This window comes from Crocuta crocuta, unplaced genomic scaffold (assembly GCF_008692635.1).
Source record: "Crocuta crocuta isolate KB4526 unplaced genomic scaffold, BGI_CrCroc_1.0 scaffold70, whole genome shotgun sequence".
NCBI classification, from domain to species: Eukaryota; Metazoa; Chordata; class Mammalia; order Carnivora; family Hyaenidae; genus Crocuta; species Crocuta crocuta.
Window position 1 is genome coordinate 18,212,192 of NW_027528417.1, and position 22,644 is coordinate 18,234,835.

The 22,644-nt window shown below is 41.5% G+C and overlaps 1 protein-coding gene across 1 annotated transcript in view; it reads left to right on the top strand.

Annotated features, from left to right (window-relative positions):
• Nucleotides 1-22,644, top strand: part of MCF2L2 (MCF.2 cell line derived transforming sequence-like 2) — a 200,840-nt gene that overhangs the window by 98,873 nt on the left and 79,323 nt on the right. Inside the window, exons 10-15 of the mRNA XM_077754581.1 lie at nucleotides 1,951-2,075; nucleotides 2,649-2,763; nucleotides 3,456-3,575; nucleotides 12,115-12,306; nucleotides 14,711-14,902; nucleotides 21,963-22,140. Of these exons, the coding sequence (XP_077610707.1) occupies nucleotides 1,951-2,075; nucleotides 2,649-2,763; nucleotides 3,456-3,575; nucleotides 12,115-12,306; nucleotides 14,711-14,902; nucleotides 21,963-22,140 (922 nt within the window). The remainder of the gene's footprint in view (nucleotides 1-1,950; nucleotides 2,076-2,648; nucleotides 2,764-3,455; nucleotides 3,576-12,114; nucleotides 12,307-14,710; nucleotides 14,903-21,962; nucleotides 22,141-22,644) is intronic.

A 22,644-nucleotide genomic window follows, 5' to 3' on the forward strand; every position in this document is an offset into this window, starting at 1 on the left:
CCCCCCCTTCCCCTATCATATCCTATTTGTCCTTATTCATTTGCAACCTAATTTCTTTTAGACTATTATTAATTCATCCAACATACAAATATTTAATGAGTATTGGTGACATAAGAAGAAATGAGGGCTGACACCTGAGAGTGGAAAAGAAGGGATGTGTCTAGTTCCCATGCAGGAGTACCAGCCTAAAGGGTGACTTAGGGCACTACCTGGAGTGGACAGAGCTATAGAGGGTGTCCAAAGAACTTGGGCCAAAGAACTTGTATCATCAACCAAATCCAGGGACAAGTTTGAGGCTTCGACAGCAGAAGCCTGTGAGGGGATGAATAATAGAGTGAGATAGAAGACCAAGAACAAAGGCATGAGGGTGAGGGAGCCAGTACTTGAGTGTGAATAGCGTGGAGAAGTATGAAACTCCTCCCACAGGGAATGAGCTCCATACTATGTAAAGGCTGGCAGTGGCTAGGCCTGAGGAGAGATTCAGGGTTCATGTGCATAGAGCATATTTTTTTGTAACTATGGGCCTATTTTTTTTGCTCAGGGCATTGACAGAGATGACCTGTGCTGTGTGATTATTGGATTAGAGTTGTTGGATTTGGCAGGAGATAACTGACATCTTCTCCAATTACAAAGCCCTCTCGCCCCATGTAAAAGGAGAGGAATAGAGTTGCCATGGAAGTATGGCTCTTTCCATACCAACCCGAAGTTGCTGCCCATCTCCACCAAACTTCAGTAATTGAACAAGGCCACACTTTGGGGGCAGGTAGAAGGAGAAGCAGGTGTCTATTGATAAGACCAGATGAAGTTTTTTTCCTGCTCAACTATCAAATTATTACATTATTATTGCAAGGCAGTGTGTAGCACTTATTCAGTATCTGTCATTTTCTTGTCTCTGGTCTCTGCCTTGGATTAGAACCAGATTTTATTAATTTGTTAATAAATTTAAAATTGTTAAGTAACTACTATAAATAATTAAATAATATTAATTAAAATTATTGATTTATTACTTTTGCTTTAAATACACAACAGCAGCTTGAGATACACACAAAACTTAACAGTTGTTGCTTTGGAGAGGAAAAGTGGATGGGCAGGGAACAAAAGACTTACTTTTTCCAATGTATACCCTTTTGTATATTTTGGATTTTGTATCATGTGTATGTGTTACCTGTTAAAAATAAGTTAATAACCATAAGATCCAGTAATACCACTGGCTTGTATTTACCCAAAGATAACAGAAACACTAATTCAAAAAGATATGTGCACCTCTATGTTTATTGTGGCATTGTTTACAAAGTCAAATTATGGAAATAGCCCAAATGTCCACGGATAGATGAATGGATAAAGAAGATGTGATACACGCACGGGCGTGTGCATGAACACGTGTGCGCGCACACACACACACACAGTAGAATACTACTCAGCCATAAAAAGGAATGAAATTTTGCCATTTTGCAATAACATGGATAATCTAGAGGGTATAATGCCAAGAGAAATAAATCAGTCAGAGAAAGACAAATGTATGATTTCATTTATGTGTGGAATTTAAGAAACAAAACAGAGAAAAAAAGAGCAAACCAAAAAACAGACTCTTAACTGTAGAGAACAAACAGATGATTGCCAGAGGAGAGGTAGGTAAGGGGATGAGAGAAATAGGTGAAGAGGATTAAGAGTACCCTTACCATGATGAGCACTAAGTAAAGAACTGTTGAATCACTATACTGTACACTTGAAACTAATATAACACTTTATGTTAACTACACTGGAATTTAAATTGAAAAAACAAAAATAAATAAGTTAATTAATTTTTGAAAGCTGCAGATTGACTTCTTTAGCATTTAATTTCCTAAATGAAAAAGATGTACCTGATCTGCCATTCTCTTTACCTCAAATCTACCAAGAATTTGCTTTTGTTAGTTTCTTCTAAGACAAACTATATTTTCCTTTCTCTAGGATGAGTTGAAATTACTTGGAAAGCAAGGAACTGCATTGCTGTCATGCATTCAAGAACCAGCCACCAAAAGTCCCACCAGCAAACTCAATCCCAATCAGCTAGAGAATGTAGCTACCATGGAAAGGTGAGTGAGAGAGGAGAGGATATATAGAACTCGATGATCAAAACAAACAAGAACAGCTACTACTGGGTCTTGCTGGGGTCGAGAAAAAATAGTATTTGAGACAACAAAGGCAAAAAGATGGTATCCATCTATAGAGATCTTTTTGTAAGAATGCTGTCCCTCCCCTTTTGTGCATGCTTTCATCCTAGGATTTCAAAGGAGATGGTAGTATTTATTTTATCTTTATTTCTAAATAACAGTTTGTTGGGTGCTGTACTTTACACACCTGTCATCTCAGGTAGAAAACAATAGGCACAGAGGTAAGGTTACCAGGGGTACATTTGAAAGTACAGTAGCTGCATCTGAAATGAAGTTTCTACCTCATTCTGAGGGTGTCCTGATTGAAAAATGGAAAATGTGGGAGCCAGCTGAATCATGAGAAAGTCATAGGCGACAGAGACTTGTATAATAAGGAGATTCCCACAATTAATATCACTGACAAGAAACATAGGAGCTATCTACATAAGCCTACATGGACTCATGTGGCTGTCCTGATACTAACCACAATGTTACTTTCTCATTCTTTCTTGACAGGTTATTACTTCAGTTGGATGAGACAGAAAAAGCCTTTAATGAGTTTTGGTCCGAGCATCACTTGAAGCTTAACCAATGCCTACAACTACAACACTTTGAGCACAATTTTCATGAGGTGTTATTTTCTTGTTTAATAGAACTTCCTTTCATGTTTCAGTGACTTCTGGTTCTCTCTTCCCCCCTGAACAATGGATATTGAGTGTCCTCCCTAATCCAACCTCCTCCTTATATTCTTGCTTCCTCATTGATTATCTTCTTCCTTTTTCAGTGGGGTAGCAATGTTCTAGAATCCCATTTTCCTGTTGGCATACATGACATTTTGTGTATGGTTTGTCTTCCTTTTTAAAAAATGTTTATTTATTTCGAGAGAGAGTGTGTATGCGAATGCACATGCGTGCAAGTGGGGGAAGGGGCCGGGAAAAGGAGGGAGGGGCAGAGAACAGAAGAGAGAATCCCAAGCAGGCTCTGCACTGGCAGCATGGGGTCCAATGAGGGGCTCAGACCCACAAACCATGAGATCATGACCTGAGCTGAAACTAAGAGTTGGATACTTAACTAACTTCCTTTTTGATTGACTGTAAAAGTAGCTTTACTATTTCATCTACATGTATCTCAGCACCACACTCCCCTCTCCACCCCCACCCCAAGCTTAATCTAAAAGCTAATAAGCTGTAAAAAAAATGTATATGTAGATACATTAAAGTCCTGAATCCTTTCTGGATTTTCAAGTTTACTCAGTGTATACAAACCTATACTTCCAGAGAGATGCTCATGGCTTATTTCTGGATATTCTAATGTGTCTTCTAGGTTAAGCGTGCCCTAGACAATTTGTTGGCAGAGCAAGCAGAGTTTACAGACATTGGAGACAGTGTGATACGTGTGGAGCAACTTCTTAAGGAACACAAAAAACTGGAAGGAGAAGGCCAGGTTTGTTTTTTTCCTGTTTTTATGGACTGGGAAGGAAATTACTGTGGACAGTGACAGATCACGTCCACTCAATATTGTTGGAAGGTTGCTGAGGGACACAGAAATGCCCAAATCCTACCTTTTCTGTCACCACACTGCCACCCCAGGTAGGGGGAGGGTACCAGGAGACATGCCTGCTGGTAGAGAAGCAGCATGAGGAAAGGTCACAGTGGGCACATTATTTTCTGGCAGGATGTGGGTGTGGGAGTTGGTGGTAAGGAGGGGAAACTTGAAACGGGGAAACCAGAAAAGAAGATACCAACTAGTTTTATAACAAGCAGAATGGTAAGAAGGAAATTGGCTGACATCAGTTCTGCTGCTACACGGAGCTGGCAAGGCTTTTTCCTTTTTCATGCCCCCAAAATTGTCAATATCAAACTTGTGAAAGAATATGTGTTTCACAATTGTCATACCAGAATTAGACAGTTTCCCAGATCTGCACACAAGTCAGCAGATAGGAGTGATTCTGTTTCAAGTCCTTACAAATTTGGGTTATTACAAATTAAGAGAGCTGAGTCCTCTCTTTCCAGAGAAATTCCTTTCCGCTATTCTTAAATTAGATTTTGTCTCTTGGGGACTATGTCCTTGATGATTAGCACTTCCTTTCTGAGCTAATCTATATGTATGTTTTCCAGATGGTAATTTTGCAATATTAGAGATTTGCTTCCCAAAGTGTGGTCCTCTGGCCAATGCGTAGGTGTCACCTGAGTGAGAACTTGTTAGAAATATGGAATCTCAGGCACCTCCCCCCCCCTCAGATTCAGAATCTGCATTTTAATAAGATTTCCAGGTGACTGACATGCACATTATAGTTAGAGACATGCCCCTCTCACCAAAGTAACAAATACAAACCAGGTTCACTCTGACCGTAAGAGCTAGCTGGAGGTGCTTCTGCACAAGTGTGAACACATGGACCCACCAGTACACCCAGACTCTCATTCAAGAATATCATCCTTCCCTATGAGCCCTCCTTCTATTATCAGTGATCATTTGACAGCTAAACATTTTAGTTCTGTAGGCATGAATGATCAGAAACATTTATCAAGCAGTGGAAATATTGAATTTTGTGTATGTAATGACTATGTATCTCAGATTCCTCAAGACAGTCCCAATTTTATGTAATTTCAGTTTTTTTTTCAAGAGAGAACTCACTTTACTATATATTTTCACTTATATACATTCATATATTAGGGAAAAAAGCCTCACCAAGCCCAGTCCTTATATTATGGGTATGAAAAAGCCTCACCAAGCCCAGTCCTTATATTCATGGCATATATATGAATGAAAATAGCTACTGACCTGAAGGAGTTCATTCATTACCAGGTATTCCTTGTCCTAGGTTCCATGGATATGGTGGCAAACCAGGTAATCAAAACCATGCTCTCACTGGGTTTACATTCTGCTGGAGAGAGAGGGAGGGAGAGAGAGAGAGAGAGAGAGAGAGAAGTAGAAAGTAATCCAATAAATACTAGTGTCAGATAATGACAAATGGTAGGAAGAAAATAACAAGATATAAGTGACTGAGGGTGCTACTTTAGCTCAGGCAATCAGGAAAGGTCTCTCTGAGAAGGTGTCCTTTGATCTGAACTCTGGATAGCCTTGTAAAGATTTGGGGAATAGCATACAAGCCAGAGAAGTCTCAGGTGTGAAACTCTTGCGGCAAGAATGAGGCTGATGAGTTCAAGGAATGTGTCTGGAACTTAGGGAGCCAGGAAGGAACAAAGTGAGAGTGATGACAGTGAGGACTGCGTTTTATTTCAGTGGAATCCATTGGAGGGTAGTCTGGGTTTTGTTTTAAAATAGTTGGCTGGGTTGGCTGGATCTGCATGACTACATCCACTTTCTCTTTTCTGCCTACTTCCTTGGACTTTTGATCTTTGGTACATATTTTAGAGACTGCTGATCAGAGCTAGGGAAGAAACCTATGGTCATGGGACAAAGGAAAGCTCTGTGAACCCATGATTCATCTTTCATGAGCAAAGTACCTGAACCAGGTAGACTAACCCACTGCACATTTGTTTTACACATCCTGTGCCTTACTTATCCAGTTTTTTACTTATTTTCTAAAGGATGCAGTAGACCTATTTCTCTGCCTTTCAATGAACCAAAAAAGCTATCCTATCATAACCAGAATCTTGTTAATATGTCTTCCCTCAGACTTCTAAGAGGCAGTGTTTCTTCAAATGATAAAGGCTTGGATAGTCTTTCCATTTGTCCTATAAAGTGTTAAAGGAACAAGGTGATGACTAGCTAGAGTCTACCAAAATCTGCTTGGGTTTATCCTTCACTCAGCATTCAGGGGTCACCTTCCCTACTGGCATAGCCACTCACTGATAGCCATCTCACTGTATGGTGATATCATCCTCATGGGTATCCTCTGAGCCAACTCAGTGACCAGACTCCTGCTGTGTGCTTACTGAGCCCATTCTTTTTTTTTTTTTTAACCTTTGTCTGGTTTGACAGTTTAGCAATCTTTTGGGTGCTCATTTCTAATTCTGAGAAACAGTAGTAGTTTCAGCCCCTACTCTTCTTTAAAAGTAGAATTTGCTCTAGGGTTGTGACTGTAAGGCATGCTGGGGCCCTTGGTGATGGGTCATCAGGGAGAAGACAAGGACAGGGCAGAGGAACCAACTTGATTTCGGCCTTGACCTCTCTCCATATGTCCAGGGGCCAGCAGTTATAGTATGCGTTCAAGAAGGCTTGGAACCCAGATCATTAACCTCCTAGGGATATAAACCTAGCTGGAGGGGCATGGCTTTTTTTTTTTAATGGAAATTTTCAAACACACACAAAAGTAGATCAACTAGTACAATGAACTCCCATGTGTACGCTCAGTTTGAACAGCCATTAAGTTTCTGCCTTTCTTGTTTCATCTGGCCCACTTCTCCATATGTATATTCCATTCCTAGGCCATTATCTGTGGGTTCACTCTGGGTTCCATCACCCTTTCTCATCATTTTCTTTCACAGTAGACACTTTCATCTGTCATAGCAGTAGAGTCTGGAGAAGAATAAGCTATTATTACAATAAGGGTTTCTGAATTACATGCTGCAACTTGACTATCCAGCATTCTGGAATTCTCAGCATCTGAAAGATGCCAGGCTGGCTTGTGTTTGGAGCACCAAAATTCAGCCATTTCTTTCTCATTAGAAAGAAATCTGATTATTTTGTCACCAGATTTTCTTCAGCAGAAGCTGTGTATAGACTAAAAAGCTTTAAATTGTAGNAACAGTCATGGCTGTGCAGCCATCACTTATAGCACATGCAAAGAGGCCAAGAGGCTGGAAGGTGACAAGACACAGGTGTTGGAGCCAGACAGAACTGGATTCAAATCTTTGCTCTAACAAATACCAATTGTGTGCTCTTAGTCAAGTTTCTTAGCCTTTCTGTACGCATCCCCTCATTTTATTTATTTTTTAATTTTTAAAAAATTTATTTCTGAGAGAGAGAGACACACACACAGCGTGAGCAGGGGAGGGTCAGAGAGAGAGGGAGACACAGAATCTGAAACAGGCTCAGGCTCTGAGCTAGCTGTCAACACAGAGCCCGATGTGGGGCTTGAACCCAGAAACCGTGGGATCATGACCTGAGCCGAAGTCGGACACTCAACCAACTGAGCCACCCAGGTGCCCCACCCCTCACCTTATAAACTGTTAATAATCATTCCTATTCCTGTGAATATGAAATGAGGTAGAGGTTTCATAAGGACTGAGTGCCTAGAGCATAGTAGATGATCAGAACCTGGAAGCTATTATTATTATCCATTCATTTCAGTAGAGTAATCTTCCAGCTGTCTAGTGTGGCTCCTGAGTTCTATGTATGGATCATTTCCCAAGACCCATTTGGACCTGCTACTCACACCTCTCTTCCAACATCTTAGTGTTTTAAAAACAGTTCTGAAGGGTGAGATGCTGCATGCCAAGCAAAGGGCAGGCTGTCATCACTACAAAGCACTTGGCAAATATCCCATGGAGAAGTTTCCTGAGCCCAGAAAACTTGTGCTGTTCTTTCAAAAAAGCTTTTAAAACGTTTATTTTTGAAAGAAAGAGACAGAATGTGAGCAGGGAAGGAGCAGAGAGAGATGGAGACACAGAATCTGAAGTAGGCCCTAGGCTCTGAACTGTCAGCACAGAGCCCAACATGGGCCTTGAACTCATGAACTGTGAGATCGTGACCTGAGCTGAAGTCAGATCCTTAACCAAATAAGCTCCCCAGGCCCCCCAAATTTGTGCCATTCTTAATAAATTTGGCAGCTGGACCTAATAAAAAAAAAGGCAACAGACTTCCTTGCCAAGTTTTCATGTTTTTGTATTTGACTGGAATCAGACAGGTTGGTCAACCAAATGAGAATCAGAATCTGATCAACCAAAGGAGATTTCTAAGCTTAGGCAGAACAAATACAGCCATTTTTTCTGTGTGTGTTTGTTGGTCAGAACCAGATTCTGGAGCCAGACTGCCTGAGTTTGAAACCTGGCTCTTCTCTTTCCTACCTGGATCACTTTGGGCCATTTGTGCCTCTACTTCCCTTTTGTTAAACAGGGCCTATGTCTAAGGGTCTGTTGTAAGGAGTAAATAAAACAGTCAATTTAAACATTGAGAATAGTGCCTGGCCTATAGTAAGCTCTCCACAAATATTAGCTGTTGTCATTAATATCACAGAGGTAGTGTGGCAAACTGTGCTATGGAATGTTTCCTATGTTCAAACTGCAGTGGCTAAGCAGTTCTGGTAAGAGAGTCTCATTCATTCTTCATTCATTTCACAAATATTTGATCTCCTACTATACCAAGTACTGTTCTAAATTATGAGGATAACGCAGTGAGCAAAACAGTTAAAAATCACTGTCTGAGGAATTAGCATTCTGACCTTTTCTATGTGATGGTGACCATCTGGCCTTTGCTGGGCAGACCAAATGCACTGGGTGTTTATCCATGACTCCTTTTAATTATCTACTGCTTGATTTGCATCAATTTATTCCCATACCATTACTCAGTTTTGTTTTGCACAACAAGCATTTATTCCTAAGTACCTAATATGTGTCATGGCATGTTTTAAGCTGAATAAGAGTTGGTTTATGCTCACAAGGGTCTGCGGCATTAGCATGGGCAATAGATTAGTGATCACAATACAGTGAAGTATGTGCTCTGATCAAGAAAGACACAGGGCATTATGGGAACACAGAGGAGAGGCATTAAAATTAAATGGTGGAGTTAGAGAAAGCTTCCTGGAGAGGATGAACTCTGAAGGGTGATGTAGAATTAGCTCCAGAGGGTGTAGGTGCATCAGGAGGTGAGGGGTGGGGGTAGTGGTGAGGGAAGGATGGGCTTTCTAGGCAGAGAGAGCAAGCAGAGAAGGCATGGGGGCCCAAAACTGCCTGAATATTTGGAGAACTATGAACGGGTCATAAGTTGGGTTACAATAGAGGATGGGGGTAAGGAAATGGAGTGAGAGGCTCATTACAGGTATGAGCCAGGTAATGAAAGGCCCTCTGCATTGCTCAGGAGTTTGAGCTTTTCTCATGAAGACTGTGGGGAGCCAGGGAAGGATTTGAGGCTTGGCAGTGATGTAGATGTGATGAGATGCTATAATGGAGTTGCTGCTTCATCAGCAGTATGGAGGATGATTTGAAGAGAGCCTGAAGGAAAGCAAAGAGACCAACTGTCCTGGTCAGTAAGCAGGAAGGCCAGAACAGTCCCAGGAGGTGGTGGAGAAGGGCTCAGAATTTGAGGAAGTTGTTAAGAAGGATATGGGCTCTGCAGGGCTTGGTGAATGACTGGCCCAGTAAGGGAGCAGTGTTGTTGAGATTGTTGAAACCATAAACCACTATAAGTTAAGAGAGGGGTGAGGTCATCACTTGGAGTCATCATAACTCCTTGTGTTACTGTAAAAAGTTAAGCGAGGGAAAATGCATCTCACTGGAATGCTTGACGTAGTCATGAGGATGCACATGGCCTCTTAGCTCCTGGAGACCTTTGGAAGCATGGAAATCATCTGTGTTGACTCACAGGTCAATGTTGTTTCACACAATTCCAGCCAAGTATATCACTGCATCTTCTAGTTCATTGGCTAATCCATTTTATTGATCAAATATTTATGAGATGCTTCTATGTGCTTTCATGGAGCTTACGTATTGGTAGGGGTGGGTGGAGGATGAGAGAATCATATGTTAAAGTAAACAAAGAAGATATTTTCAGGTAGAGGTTAAATGCTGTTAAAAAGAATGAAAGTGAAGCAAGAGAAAGGGCCTGGGTGGGTGTGTTGCTGGGAGTGACTTAGATACAGTAATCAGGGAAGGCTCTGTGAGGAGGTGAGCCAACCTGGGAGAAGCATCCAAGAGAAGGACCCTGAGGCAGGGTCCTGGAATTGTGTGAAACTAGTTTGGTTGCCAGCCTTGTTTAAATCATCCCTCCTACCTGGATTGCTACAGGAGCTATCAGCTCCTGCTACACACTGCTGTGCCTCTTCTCTGCCATTCTCAACACTAGAGCAGAGCCATCCTTTTAAAAATATGAATGAGATCCTTTCTTCAGAATCCTCCCGTGCTTCCCTACATCATAATGAGTACAAGCTGAAGTACTCACAGTGGCATCAGAGCTCTCCCCAATCAAGTCTCCCTCTTTCTTCTGATTATGTCTCCTACTTCTTTCCCATTTGCTTCCTCTGTTCCAGCCACAGTGGCCTCCTCCTGCTGCCTGAATATGTCAAACCTGTCCCCACCAAGTACAGCATGGGTTGTCCCTCACCTCAGGCCTTGGCTTCTCTGTCAAGGGTCCCCTAGACCACCCTCAGATTTGAAGATTTGCTAGGAGGACTTATAAGACTCAGCATGTACTTATAGTCATGGTTATGACTTATTACAGTGAAAAGATACCAAGCAAAATCAACATGGGAAAAGTGCATGGGGCAAAGTCTGTTAGGAACCAGATGGCTTACAAGATCCTCTTCCAGTGGAGTCCCATCAGATGATTCCCCCAGCAAAGGGTTGTGCCACTATTGTCAAATGTTGTCTTATCAAGGAAGCTCATTCGGGGCTCAGTGCCCAGTTTTTATTGGGGGCTGGTCATGTAGGTAGCCTCTGCCTGGCATATAAAAGAATTCCATACTCCCAGAAAGAAAGCAGGGGTTTAGTATAAAGCATATTGTTTGTACAAATGGCACAGTGAGTCATTCTTATAAGGGGATGGCAGGAACCCTCCTGATATTCCTAGATGGCACCCAAGGCCTAACTTTACAAACAGGCCTTGCAAGGACAGCAGTCTCAGTCTTGCTATGTTAACACTTCTGTACTGCGTGGATAGCAACCTTTTCAGTGAGTCCTTCTCTCACCATCCTACTTAAAATAACAACCCCTCACCAGCACTCTCTGCCCTGCCTTCCCCATTTGATCTTTCTCCATAGCATTCATCACCAAGTAAGATATTATATAATCTACACATCTAATTGTTTATTGCCTGTGTGTCCTATTAGCATGTAAGCTTCATGAGGGCAGGGATTTTTGTTGCTTTGATTACCACCAAACCCCTAACACTTATGACAGTGTTTGGCACTTGGAAGATCCTCAGTAATATGTGATGAATGAATTAAAAACAGAAAAAAACATGGCATATGTGGTTAGAACAAAGTGAGCCATGAAGAGAGGTAGGAGGTGTGGTTTCTGGACAGATGAAGTCAGAGCAGAGTGGGATCCTATGAGTCACATGAAGGGGTTTCGATAAACATATTTCTTAAAGTTTCACGACACTTTATAGAGTTGTTCAAAGTAGATCTTTACCAGTTTCCCAAATTCAGCTGACTCTACTCTCTCTTCATGGTTGCATGTCTGATCCTTTTACTTTTCCATTTAGTTGACAAGAGATTTCAGTCTCCAATTCTGGTCAGTATAATACCTCATGCTCTTCTGCCAAGAACTTATCACAGTTGTAATAATTGAATTGCTGGTATAATTTATTTAATAATCTGAGTTCTACGTTAGACTAAACATCATGGCTTGTTACCAGTATATCCTCGGTGCCTTGCCCAGAACTCCACAAACATTTGAATGAATGGTTTGCTCTTCTTCAAGATACAGGTGACCCTGGACTAGGCTAGACTTCCTGGAGACCTTGAACTACCACAGAGCCTTCCCAGGATCCCCAGCTCTAACTCTCAGCCTAAGACCTGAATCAACATCTCCCTAAGTTGTTCCAGGTTTGGGACACATGGTAGGCGAATATCAGCCTCACCATGACCTGGCTTCTTTTTGTTCTTTTTTATGTTTTTATTTATTTCTGACAGAGAGAGACAGTGTGAGCAGGGGAGGATCAGAGAAAGAGGGAGATACAGAATCTGAAACAGGCTCGAGGCTCTGAGCTAGCTGTCAGCACAGAGCCTGATGCGGGGCTTGAACCCACAAAGGGCGAGATCATGACCTGAGCCAAAGTCAGACGCTTAACCGACTGAGCCACCCAGGCGCCCCACCATGACCTGGCTTCTGATGCTTGGTTGTGGACATTCACTTTGCAGGAGCCCTTGGAAAAGGCCCAGCTGCTTGCAATAATCGGGGATCAGCTCATCCAAAGCCACCACTACGCGGCAGACTCCATCCGACCCAGGTGTGTAGAGCTCAGGCACCTCTGCGATGACTTCATCAATGAAAACAAGAAAAAATATGACATTTTAGAAAAGTCCTTGGAGTTGCATAGACAGCTGGACAAGGTGAGCACAGCAAAGCCATGACCATGATGTTTGCTAAATTTTCTGCAAAAACAGTCTTAATCATACTCATCCTCCCTGCCCCACAAGATTCCTGAGAGGATAATGTACTTCTTGTGAAACAGTGCTCCAGGGGCATTAAAAACTGTGCAGAGTCTAGGTCATAGAAGCATTGGAGGTAAAAGTCCCCCCACCATCCCACCATATCCCATTAGAATGAACTAACATTCATTTTCCTCTGAATAGATCTGGACTTAGAGCATGTTTTGGCCTGGCCCCATGGGACATTTCTTGATTCCCCTTCAGACAGAGAACCAAGCACTATATTTGAAAAGTGCTTCTCCTCATATATAGGATCAGATAATTAATCCTTTTAGAGAAGCTGAAGCTGAAGTAATAATGACCAATATACACTCCTACCTACCATTTATTGAGTACCTACTATGTTCCTGCCAGAAGCATAATTATGTCATCTATTTAATCCTCAAGACAACCTGTGAGGAAAGTATTAATGGCATTATTTTACAGAGGCAGAAACTGATATCCATCGTGGTTAAGTCACAACATTGGTTCACAACATTTAATACATGAGAATCAGTTTGCTATAATTGCAGATTCTCTAATTTACCATTCTGGAGACTCAGATTCAGTAAGTCTAGGATGATGCCCAGGAATCAGTATTTTCACCAAGTTCCCAGGTGATTCTGGTGCAGATAGTACACCAGAACTCTGAGAAACTCTGGAATAGGTGACTGCTTACGACCACACCTGGAGTAGCAATAGGGGATTGCAGATTTAAAGTCAGAACTGCCAAATTCCAAACCCCAGGCTCCCTGGATTAGACATCAACACTGTGTGCAGAGGGTTCACAGGGAATGGATGCAGCCCCTGGTGCCCTTTAGCGGTGATCTCTGGAGCAGGTGCCTGGTCAGCAGGGGCAGTGATTTCTGGAGCCTTCTCTGTCAGCTGTTTGCAGGCAGCATGTGGCTCAAGGCCATGAGTCAGCAAGCTCCATTCCCATAGCTGTTTCTCTCTGATGGCGGGGGGCACTCGCCCAGGCTGTTTACATGATCCCAATGCCAAAGGGATTTTAATGTCAATGAAATACAGCTGTTCCAGAAGCAAGTGGCTCATAAGGACCTGGTGCACAGCCTGCCCTGTGTGCTAAATTCTGCAGTATCAGCTGATGTTTTTCTCACTCCATTTCTGCTCTAGAGATAATACCCTAATGCTGATGTGTGTGTGTGTGTGTGTGTGTGTGTGTGTGTGTGTGTGTGGGAGAGCAAGTATTTGGTGTGACTCTGCAGAAGACCCCAGCTTAATGTTTTCTGCAAATCTAGGTATGTTTTAAGAGAAAGTTTTCACATTATATATTAAAGCATGATTTATATTATTTTGAAAATCCAAAAATGTAGAAAGGAGGAGGAAAAAAGTTACTTATGAGTATCTACACATCCCATTCCCCTCCTTATCCCTACACCTTGGTAATCATTAATTTTTAAATATCTTTATTATGTTTTGTTATTCTAAAGGTAGTACACATTCAGTACTACTACTAAATTTAGGGAATTTAGGGAAAAATAGTGAAACTTAAGTTGCCTATAATTTTCCCACTTAGAGATAATTGCTTTGAAGTACTCTCTTTTGTTCTTTTCCCCCTGTATAGTTATTTTACGTAGCTCTTCAGGTCACATGGTAAATGAAAATGCAGATGTACTTGCACTGGCCCCATCTTTATATATAAATATTCAGGCAGCACAAGGGTCCCTGTCTTTCTGTTTAGGTCTTTAAAAAATTAAATGGTTAGAATTCATCACATATCTGATTTCATCCCAGCATTCTGGAAAGTTTGAGTATATTCTCATGAATTGCAAAGCTTTGCATTCTTTGATGCTTCCCTAGGAAAGACAAATGCCAGTAAATGCAAATGCAGACAGAGGAAAGTAGTATTTTTGTTAAAAGGGATGTTCCCTTCTCTAGGAAGACCCAAGCCTAATGGCTCATTTGTCACCCTATGCTCTTGTAACCAGTTAGGATGCAAAATGAATAGCCTAGAAGGTAAAACCAAAACGTCATTGGTTACGTTTCTCAACAGTTAGACCAAACTTAGGAATACCTAACTCTCTCCTTTTGGAGATGAGCAGTCACTAGCAGTGGAAGAGAGAAGAATGTTTATACAATTCTTTTATACTGACTGGATGACTTTCCTGAGAATTGGACAGATGTAAAATTAGTTTCGTTTTGTCCACCTTATAGTTGCATTGACAGAGGTTAGACCTTTGAAGTTTATCCTGTCCCATGACAATTTCCCGTTGTCTTAGGATCCTTCTAGACCACAGATGAGCTCAGACCTCCTGAGGGTTGTGGTCAGGCTGACTGCATAGGGCACTGTGTTTCTTTTGAAAAGGTCAGCCAGTGGTGTGAAGCAGGAATCTACCTTCTGGCTTCCCAAGCTGTAGACAAGTGCCAGTCACGAGAGGGAGTTGACGTTGCCTTGAACGACATTGAGGCATTCCTGGGCACAGCAAAGGAGTACCACTTACTCAGCCACACGGAATTTTACAGCCAGTTCGAGCTGATACTCACCCTTGACGTAAAGGTAATGTTTCTGGGTTATTTTAATCTTGTGGTTGGAAAGGAAGCATTGGTGGCCTTTCTCCTGTTGCTTAAGAAAGTCTAGGTTGGGGGAACTGAGCAGGCTCACCAATTCCTGTGTTCTGAGGTGGGCTCTTAGACTCTTGGTCTGTGCTTCCTGGCAAATTAACCCTTCATGGTCTGACCCAAATAGCACCCTCAGTCATTCATTTCTCTACAAATCTCATGAGAATCTCTGATATATCATGCACAGTGCTGAGGGAACAGCAATGAGAAGAAATAGACATGGTTCCATCCCTGATGGAACTTAATAGGAGAGGCTGACATTAATAAATGTCAAACACAAAACATAAGAATGTGTTACAAGCTAAGGTAAGTGTTCTGGAGGAGGGATTTAGGATCCTGCTGGGCATGTGATAGAAGAACTTGACCTGGACTGAGGATACTTGAGCCAAGGCCTGGAGAATGAGTCTTTTGAGTCACGGACCTCTTTTGAGTCATGAAATCTGATTCACATACTTTTAGGACCTGCATACTCAAAGTGATTGAAGCGAGTTTGATTTTAACAAAAATATGGGCAGGATTTAGGGTACCCATTAGGGATGGCGAAGGTCCCTGGGGCTAGCAAGAAAATGGAAGCAATTACCGCCCATAAACCTAAAGAGCTAAGGGGAACCCAGGAAGCACTATAGCTGTGGCTATGAGAGGCAGCTAGTAAGGGTTGTGGCCTTGGGCAGAGGATGCAACCAGTGATGGAGAAATATATATCCCTACTCTCCTCTCTCCCTCTCTTGGATTTCCTTGTGGTTCTCCCCTTTGACCAAACCAATTAAAAACCCATGGCCAAGTGAGCCTGTCCAACAGAGTCCATACAGGTCAGCTTTTCCGGGACACAGAGCAGGGTAAAGAAGACATAGTAGGGTGACAAATAGGGAATATGCAGCATATGTAACTTTTATAATTAATTTTATGGAATACCCTAAAGTCTATCTATGAATTCAGGCTAAGAGCCTTTGCTATAACATGTTGTATACCACACTATATTCTACTTATCTATTTTAATAATTAATTAACTAAAATTTAATTAATTAATTAATTAATTAATTAATTTTAGAGGAAGAAAGAGAGAGTGAGCAGGGGAGAGGGGAAAAGGGAGAGAGAGAATCTTAAGCAGGCTCCATTCTCAGTGTGGAGCCTGATGCCGGGCCCAATCTCATGACCCCGGGATCATGACTAGTGGTGAAATCAAGAGTCAGAACCAACTGAGCCACTCAGAGTATCTTTGCTTATTTATTTTATTTAAGTTTATTTATTTATTTTGAGAGAGAGAGAGAGAGAGAGAGAGAGGAGAAGGAGGGGCAGAGAGACAGGGAGAGCGAGAATCCCAAGCAGGCTCCACACTTTCAGTGTAGTGCTCCATGGGGGACTTGAACTCATGAACTGTGAGATCATGACCTGAGCCAAAATCAAGTTGGATGCTTAATGGATGGAGCCTCCCAGGAGCCCCATCTACTTATTTATTTTAAATGTCTGTCTTTCTTATTACACTGGGAGCTCCTGAAGGGCAGGAGCCTCATCCATCTCTGCATCCTTGTGTCTAACCTTTGCCTGGTGTCCAATCCATATTTATTGAACAAGTCGACAGGCAGATGGCTGAGTGGGCAGATTACAGTGGGGGCAGCTCAGTATGGAGTTGTATGTTAATGATGTTCTTTCCCTTAAACCTTTTGATGATAAGGTGTGATCTTGGTAAGGGGTAAGGGATGGGTAGGCAGATACCCTCCCTCAGCACAAGGACCCTTCTACTTCCTTGCAGAGGAAACAAAGGGAAGGCCCTTTGGTGTAGGTTCTACATTGCAGAATTCGTATTGGTAGCTCCAGCTTACATTCCTAAGGCAGAACAGTCTCATCCAGCTACAGCTCCATTAGCTGCTCAAATAGGTGTATCAGGTCCAGCAGGGAGATTTGTGGCCACAGCTGCTATGCTGCCCAACTTCAGCAACCTTCCTGACCGTACCACCTACCAGGAAATGAATAAAACTTAATAAATCACCTTTGGGAAATAGGTAGAAACACCAAGGAAGGAGAGGATTATAAGAGAAATATTTTTTAATTTTTTTTAATGTTTTATTTATTTCTGAGAGAGAGAGAGAGACAGCATGAGAAGGGGAGGGTCAGAGAGGGAGACACAGAATCTGAAACAGGCTCCAGGCTCTGAGCTAACTCCCAGCACAGAGCCCGACACAGGGCCCAAACCCATGAACAGTGAGATCATGACCTGAGCTGAAGTTGGCTGCCCAACTGACTCAGCCACCCAGGTGCCCCAAGAAATATATTTTTTAAAAAATCCTGTAGGTCAAATGGATCAAAATATCTCCAAAGCCCATCTTTTCTTCTTTGGGTTTGGAATAAACTTTTAGGTTGTAAGATTTAAATATCTTGTTGTGTCAAAGAAAGTTTTTTCCACTGAGAAGTAATGACTTTGTTGTCAAAACTGGTACTCTATACATATAGAAGTATTCCTAGATATATGTATATGTAGATATGGTATAGACACATCTATCTTTTTACTTTCACAACTGAGATAGCCTAGAAGCAATGAGATCCCCCAGTGCCAATGAGCACACCTAGCACTGAGATCTTGGTTTCTAATACCATTCTTCAGTAATGGAGACCTAGGCTCCTTGGAGAAATGGCTGATTCTAGGGCTGGGGCAGAAAATACCTAAGATGATCTTACAGCATCTTGTAGTGCTGGAATGAACTACTAAAAACAAAACAACAAACCATCGTAATGGGACATAGGCAACAACTGAAAAGAACTCATGACCAATGCTAGAACAATTAGAGAAACAAAATAAAGTACTATTGGATTACAACCCAAAGTATAAAGTATATATCCATGAATCCATTCTGATATAAATAAATGATGGAATAAATAAATAAATGGGGCAGATGAGACTAGTCTCCCATGCAGAAGAATTCTAATTCTACATGTAGATACTTTGCTCTTGAGGAGGTAGAATGTAATTTCCCAACCCCTAAATGTGGGCTGTACATAGTGACTTCCTTTCAAAGAGTGCAGTACAGGGAAGGAGAAACAAAAGAGTGACTTTACACACAGGACCTCAGCCAGGTGACCAAGGTCAACATTAACAGTGTTGTCATGTAGATATGATGTACCCTTGATATGATGTGATGAACATGGTACTTTACTGTCATGGTCTTACCCCCAAAGTCTATAATTCCAGTCTAATCATGAGAAAAACATCAGATAAATCCCAATTGAGGGACATGCTACAAAATATCTGATCAATATTCCTCAAAATAGTCAAGGTCATCAAAAACCAGGAAAAGCTGAGAAATTGTCACAGCCAATAAGAAGTCATGACAACTACATGTAATGTAGTATCCTGGATTGGGGGGAAAGTACATTAGGTAAAACTAAGGAAATCTAACTATAATGTATGGACTTTATTTAATTATTATTATTATTGTTTTAATAAAAATAACATCAATAATGTTTTATTAATTGTAAGAAATGTAGCATACTAATGCAAACTGTTAATAATATGGAAATTCTCTGTACTATTTTATATGGGAATTCTCTGTACTGTTTTGTAATTTTTCTGTAAATATAAAACTTCAAAAAAATAAAATTTATTCCTAAAACACTAGTACTCCATGTCTAAACAGTTGAATCTGTTACATTTAGGACATGGTAATTATCAAAACTACATCCACAATTAAACTATTATTCTTGTAGCAGCCACCCTGTCTGTCTAAGGCTGTTCAAGTGCCTTTCTGCACTACCTCTTAGTGCTGCTGTTTTGATATTTCTCCCTTCTTCGCTTTCACAGCCCAGTCTAGGGAATGAAACAATCGCAGTAATAAATAGCAAAATTCAGTTCTTTAAATATTCACTTTGTGTGTGCACCTGGGTGGCTCAGTCATTTTAAGTGTTGGGCTCTTGATTTCAGCTCTGGGAATACAATAATGAAAGTCACAATGCCTATAATGAAGGTGCTGGCAGTTTAGTGGAAGACAAACATGTCCCCAGTAAGTGTGTGTTGGTCCAAGAGCATGTGGAATGGAAGGGACAGTGGGGCACATAGAGGAGGCAAAGGTCAGCTCAGACTGTGGAGGCCAGGTTGTTTATAGAAGATGCCTAAATTTGGTCTGGAAGGCTGCATAGGAGTTTTCAAGGGAGACAAAGCAGAGGGAGGAAGAGGAGTTGCAAAGGCAGAGAGGCTGGAAACAAGAGCATTTGGTAACTGCCACAGCTGGAGTGAGAGGTGGGGTGGAGGTTAGACTGGAGGGAAATCAGGGTCATTTAATGAAGGGCCCAGTGTTCCGTGAGGAGTCTGGACTTTGTCCTGAAGCAATGGGCAGCCCCAGCAGGGCTTTTAAACAGGGAAGTTATATGGTCAGACTTATATCCTGGAAAGATCATTCTGGTTGTGGTATGAAAAATGGATTTGCAAGTAAAAAGAGGTAAGAGGAATGGAGGAAATGCAGTTGTTAATCTTGCACCAACTCCCCCCTCACATGAGTTTAGGAATTTAGCATCTTGTCTGACCACTTCACCATTTCCAGGGTTTACCCTGGGATCTACAGGAAGAGATGCAAAAGGGCAAAGGTGATTCAAGTCCTGTCTAGTCCAAGTGGCGAGCCACTGGGCTCCAGCATGTGGCGCTGACCTCACATCAGGGCTGTATACCATACATGAACAAATTGACATTCTTTCAGTCAGATTTCTTGATCTTTGTGCAGCAGTTAATACCTATGTCTCAGTTTCCTCAGGCTTATCATTGGGTTGTCTCAATACCATCTCTCCAGAAACGCAAACTGACATTGCTATCACCCAAACATAAGGGGATTTGGTTTCTTTTGGGATCTGGACTCAGTTGTGTTGTCAGAATCTCTAGTCCACTGTACAATTGACTTTCCTAAGGCCAGTCACACATTCTCTGAAGAGACCTTTTAAGCACAGGCCCCACCTTAATCTAGATCGGGGGTCAGCAAACTACAGCCTGTGGGCCAAAGCTGCTTGTCACTTACTTTTATAAAGTTTTATCAGAGCACAGCCACACTTATTCATATGTATATATGTAGTATATATTATATAGTATACATTATGTATACTATATACATATGTAGTATATATTATTTATGGCAGCTTTTATGGTACAACATCAGAGGTCAGTAGTAACAGAGACTAGATGCAAAGCCTGAAATATTTACTGTTTGGTCCTTTACTAGACTCCCAGTCTAGACCAACACTGTTGAATAGAAATACAATGCAAGCTATATATGTGACTTAAGATTTTCTAGTAGCCACAGTTAAAAAAGCAAAAGAAAACAAGTGAAATCAATTTTAATAATGTCTTATTTAACATATGTTCAAAATATTGTTTCAATATATAATAAATATCAGTTATTAATGAGATATTTTACATTCTTTTTTCATACTAAGTCTTCAAAATTCAGTGTGTATTTTACACTGAGAGCACAGTTCAATTCAGACCAGCCGCATTTTAGACCCTACAAGGACTGTGACCGGCACTAGATCTTAGAGAAGGGGTCAGCCTCGACAGGACTCTGAGGCTGTAGGGCCACAGTTGTTCCATAGCTGATGTGCCAGTACTCCCTCTGGGCTCTTGGTTCTTTCCTTCAGAAGATGGCCCAGCATAAAAGACAAATGTAGGGGTGCCTAGGTGGCTTAGTCGGTTAGGTGTCTGACTTTGGCTCAGGTCATGGTCTTGCGGTTCATGAGTTCAATCCCTGCATCAGTCTCTGTGCTGACAGCTCAGAGCCTGGAGCCTATTTCAGATTCTGTGTCTCCCTCTCTCTCTGCTGCTCTCCCTCTCGCACTGTATCTCTCTCAAAAATAAATAAACATTTTTTAAAAAGACAAATGTACTTTTCCAGTTGCAAAATGTGGCAACCTTCCTGAGTGTGGGCTGAGTCTGTACTTTCAGAATTAGGCACCCTCAGAGTACCCTGTATGGCTTGTGGTGGTGGAGTTCTTCTAATTCTAGGTCCTCTCTTTTGGTGGTTTCAATCATCCAGGAGACAGATGTCATGACAAAGATAACCTACTTCCCTTGACCCACCAGAGCTGGAGGGATGTCATGCTGGAAGCAAGGCCAGAAGAAATGTATTTTGCAGAATTTAGACCTTGTTGAAACTTGGAGACCTCAAAGTCTTCTTTTTTGTACTTTTGAACCTTTGCCTTAGAACATATAGTCAGTTATGGGAATGTCTGTGAGTTTCATCTTTTCCTTGGTATTATTTTCAGTTTATTTCTTTACTACTTACAGAGAAGGGGTCATACAGAATAAAATTTAAATGTTTATCCTTGAGTACTTGTGGTTCCCTTGATCCTACCTCAGGATGTAGCCAACTCTTTCCTCCAGAACACTTAAGCTCTTTTCTCCATCAGGGATTTTATTCAGGGCATACCTTTTATTTTGAAATCCCCCTGTTTAGTAAAATGGCCTAATGCCTTCATAGTCTATGGCATCCTCTTCTATTTTTTTCTTTTTTCTTAAAGTGTTTTATTTATTTTTGAGAAAGTGCCAGTGGGGGAGGGGCAGAGAGAGAAGGGGAGAGAGAATCCCAAGCAGGATCTGTGTGGACAGTAATAAGCCCAACATGGGGCCAAAACTCAGAAATCATGAGATCGTGACCTGAAGCAAAGTCAGAAGCTTAACAGACTAAGCCACCTAGGTGCCCCTCTTCTCTTCTACTATTAATGGACATGGCTTAGTGACCATTTATCTACTCAATATATATTTACTGAGCACTACTCTGTGCTAGGCAGTGTTCTAGGCATGGAGATATGGTAGTGAAAAGGATACGATCATTGTCCATCAAATGAGAGATGCAGACTCAGCATAATTCTGGTGCAAGGCAAGTTGTGCAATGACTTGCATATGGATGGAAGGGTCACCTGAAGGAGATGGGATTGGGGGAGGAAGGGAAGACAAAAGAAAAGGAATGCTTCATGTCCTCGGACTCAGTGCAGAGTGACATGTTCATAATTTGCTTTTGTTCCTGCAGGCCAAAGCCCAGGAAGTCCTGCAGAAGCTGGGTGATGTGCAGGAAATATTTCACAAGAGGCAAATGAGTCTGATGAAACTGGCAGCCAGACAGACTCGCCCAGTGCAACCCGTGGCCCCCCATCCTGAGTCCTCCCCAAAATGGGTATCACCGAAAACCAGCCAGCCCTCCACCTTGGGTAGGTTATTTGGGGGAGGAAGCTTTGTGCCTTTATGTTTCATCAATGCTCATGAGGGTTGAGATTGTGGTTGTTTAAGATGCATAATGGTTGTTGTTTTGACAAATATTATTTACAATAAACTACAGATATGGAATAGTACAGGTTTTGAAGACTTTATAGAGTTAGGTAAAACTGAGTGCCTGGATACAAGGAGACGTTCACAGTCTAGAGGAGGAAGTATATAAATGTGCAAATAACATCAGCATAAAATAGTCTCCATTAAGGACCTTTAAAATGCTTACAAGATTCTATTAGCAATGGAGTGGTAAAGTTTGGAAAGGCAAAAACAATAGATAAGTCCTTAAACCAATCCTGAGTGGTCTTGATTACTACAGCTTATTAGTAAGCCTTGAGATCAGATAGGATATGTCTTCTAACTTTGTTCTTTTCAAGACTATTTTGGCTCTCTTAGGTTCTTTTTATTTCCACATAAGTTTTATTTTATTTTATTTTATTTTATTT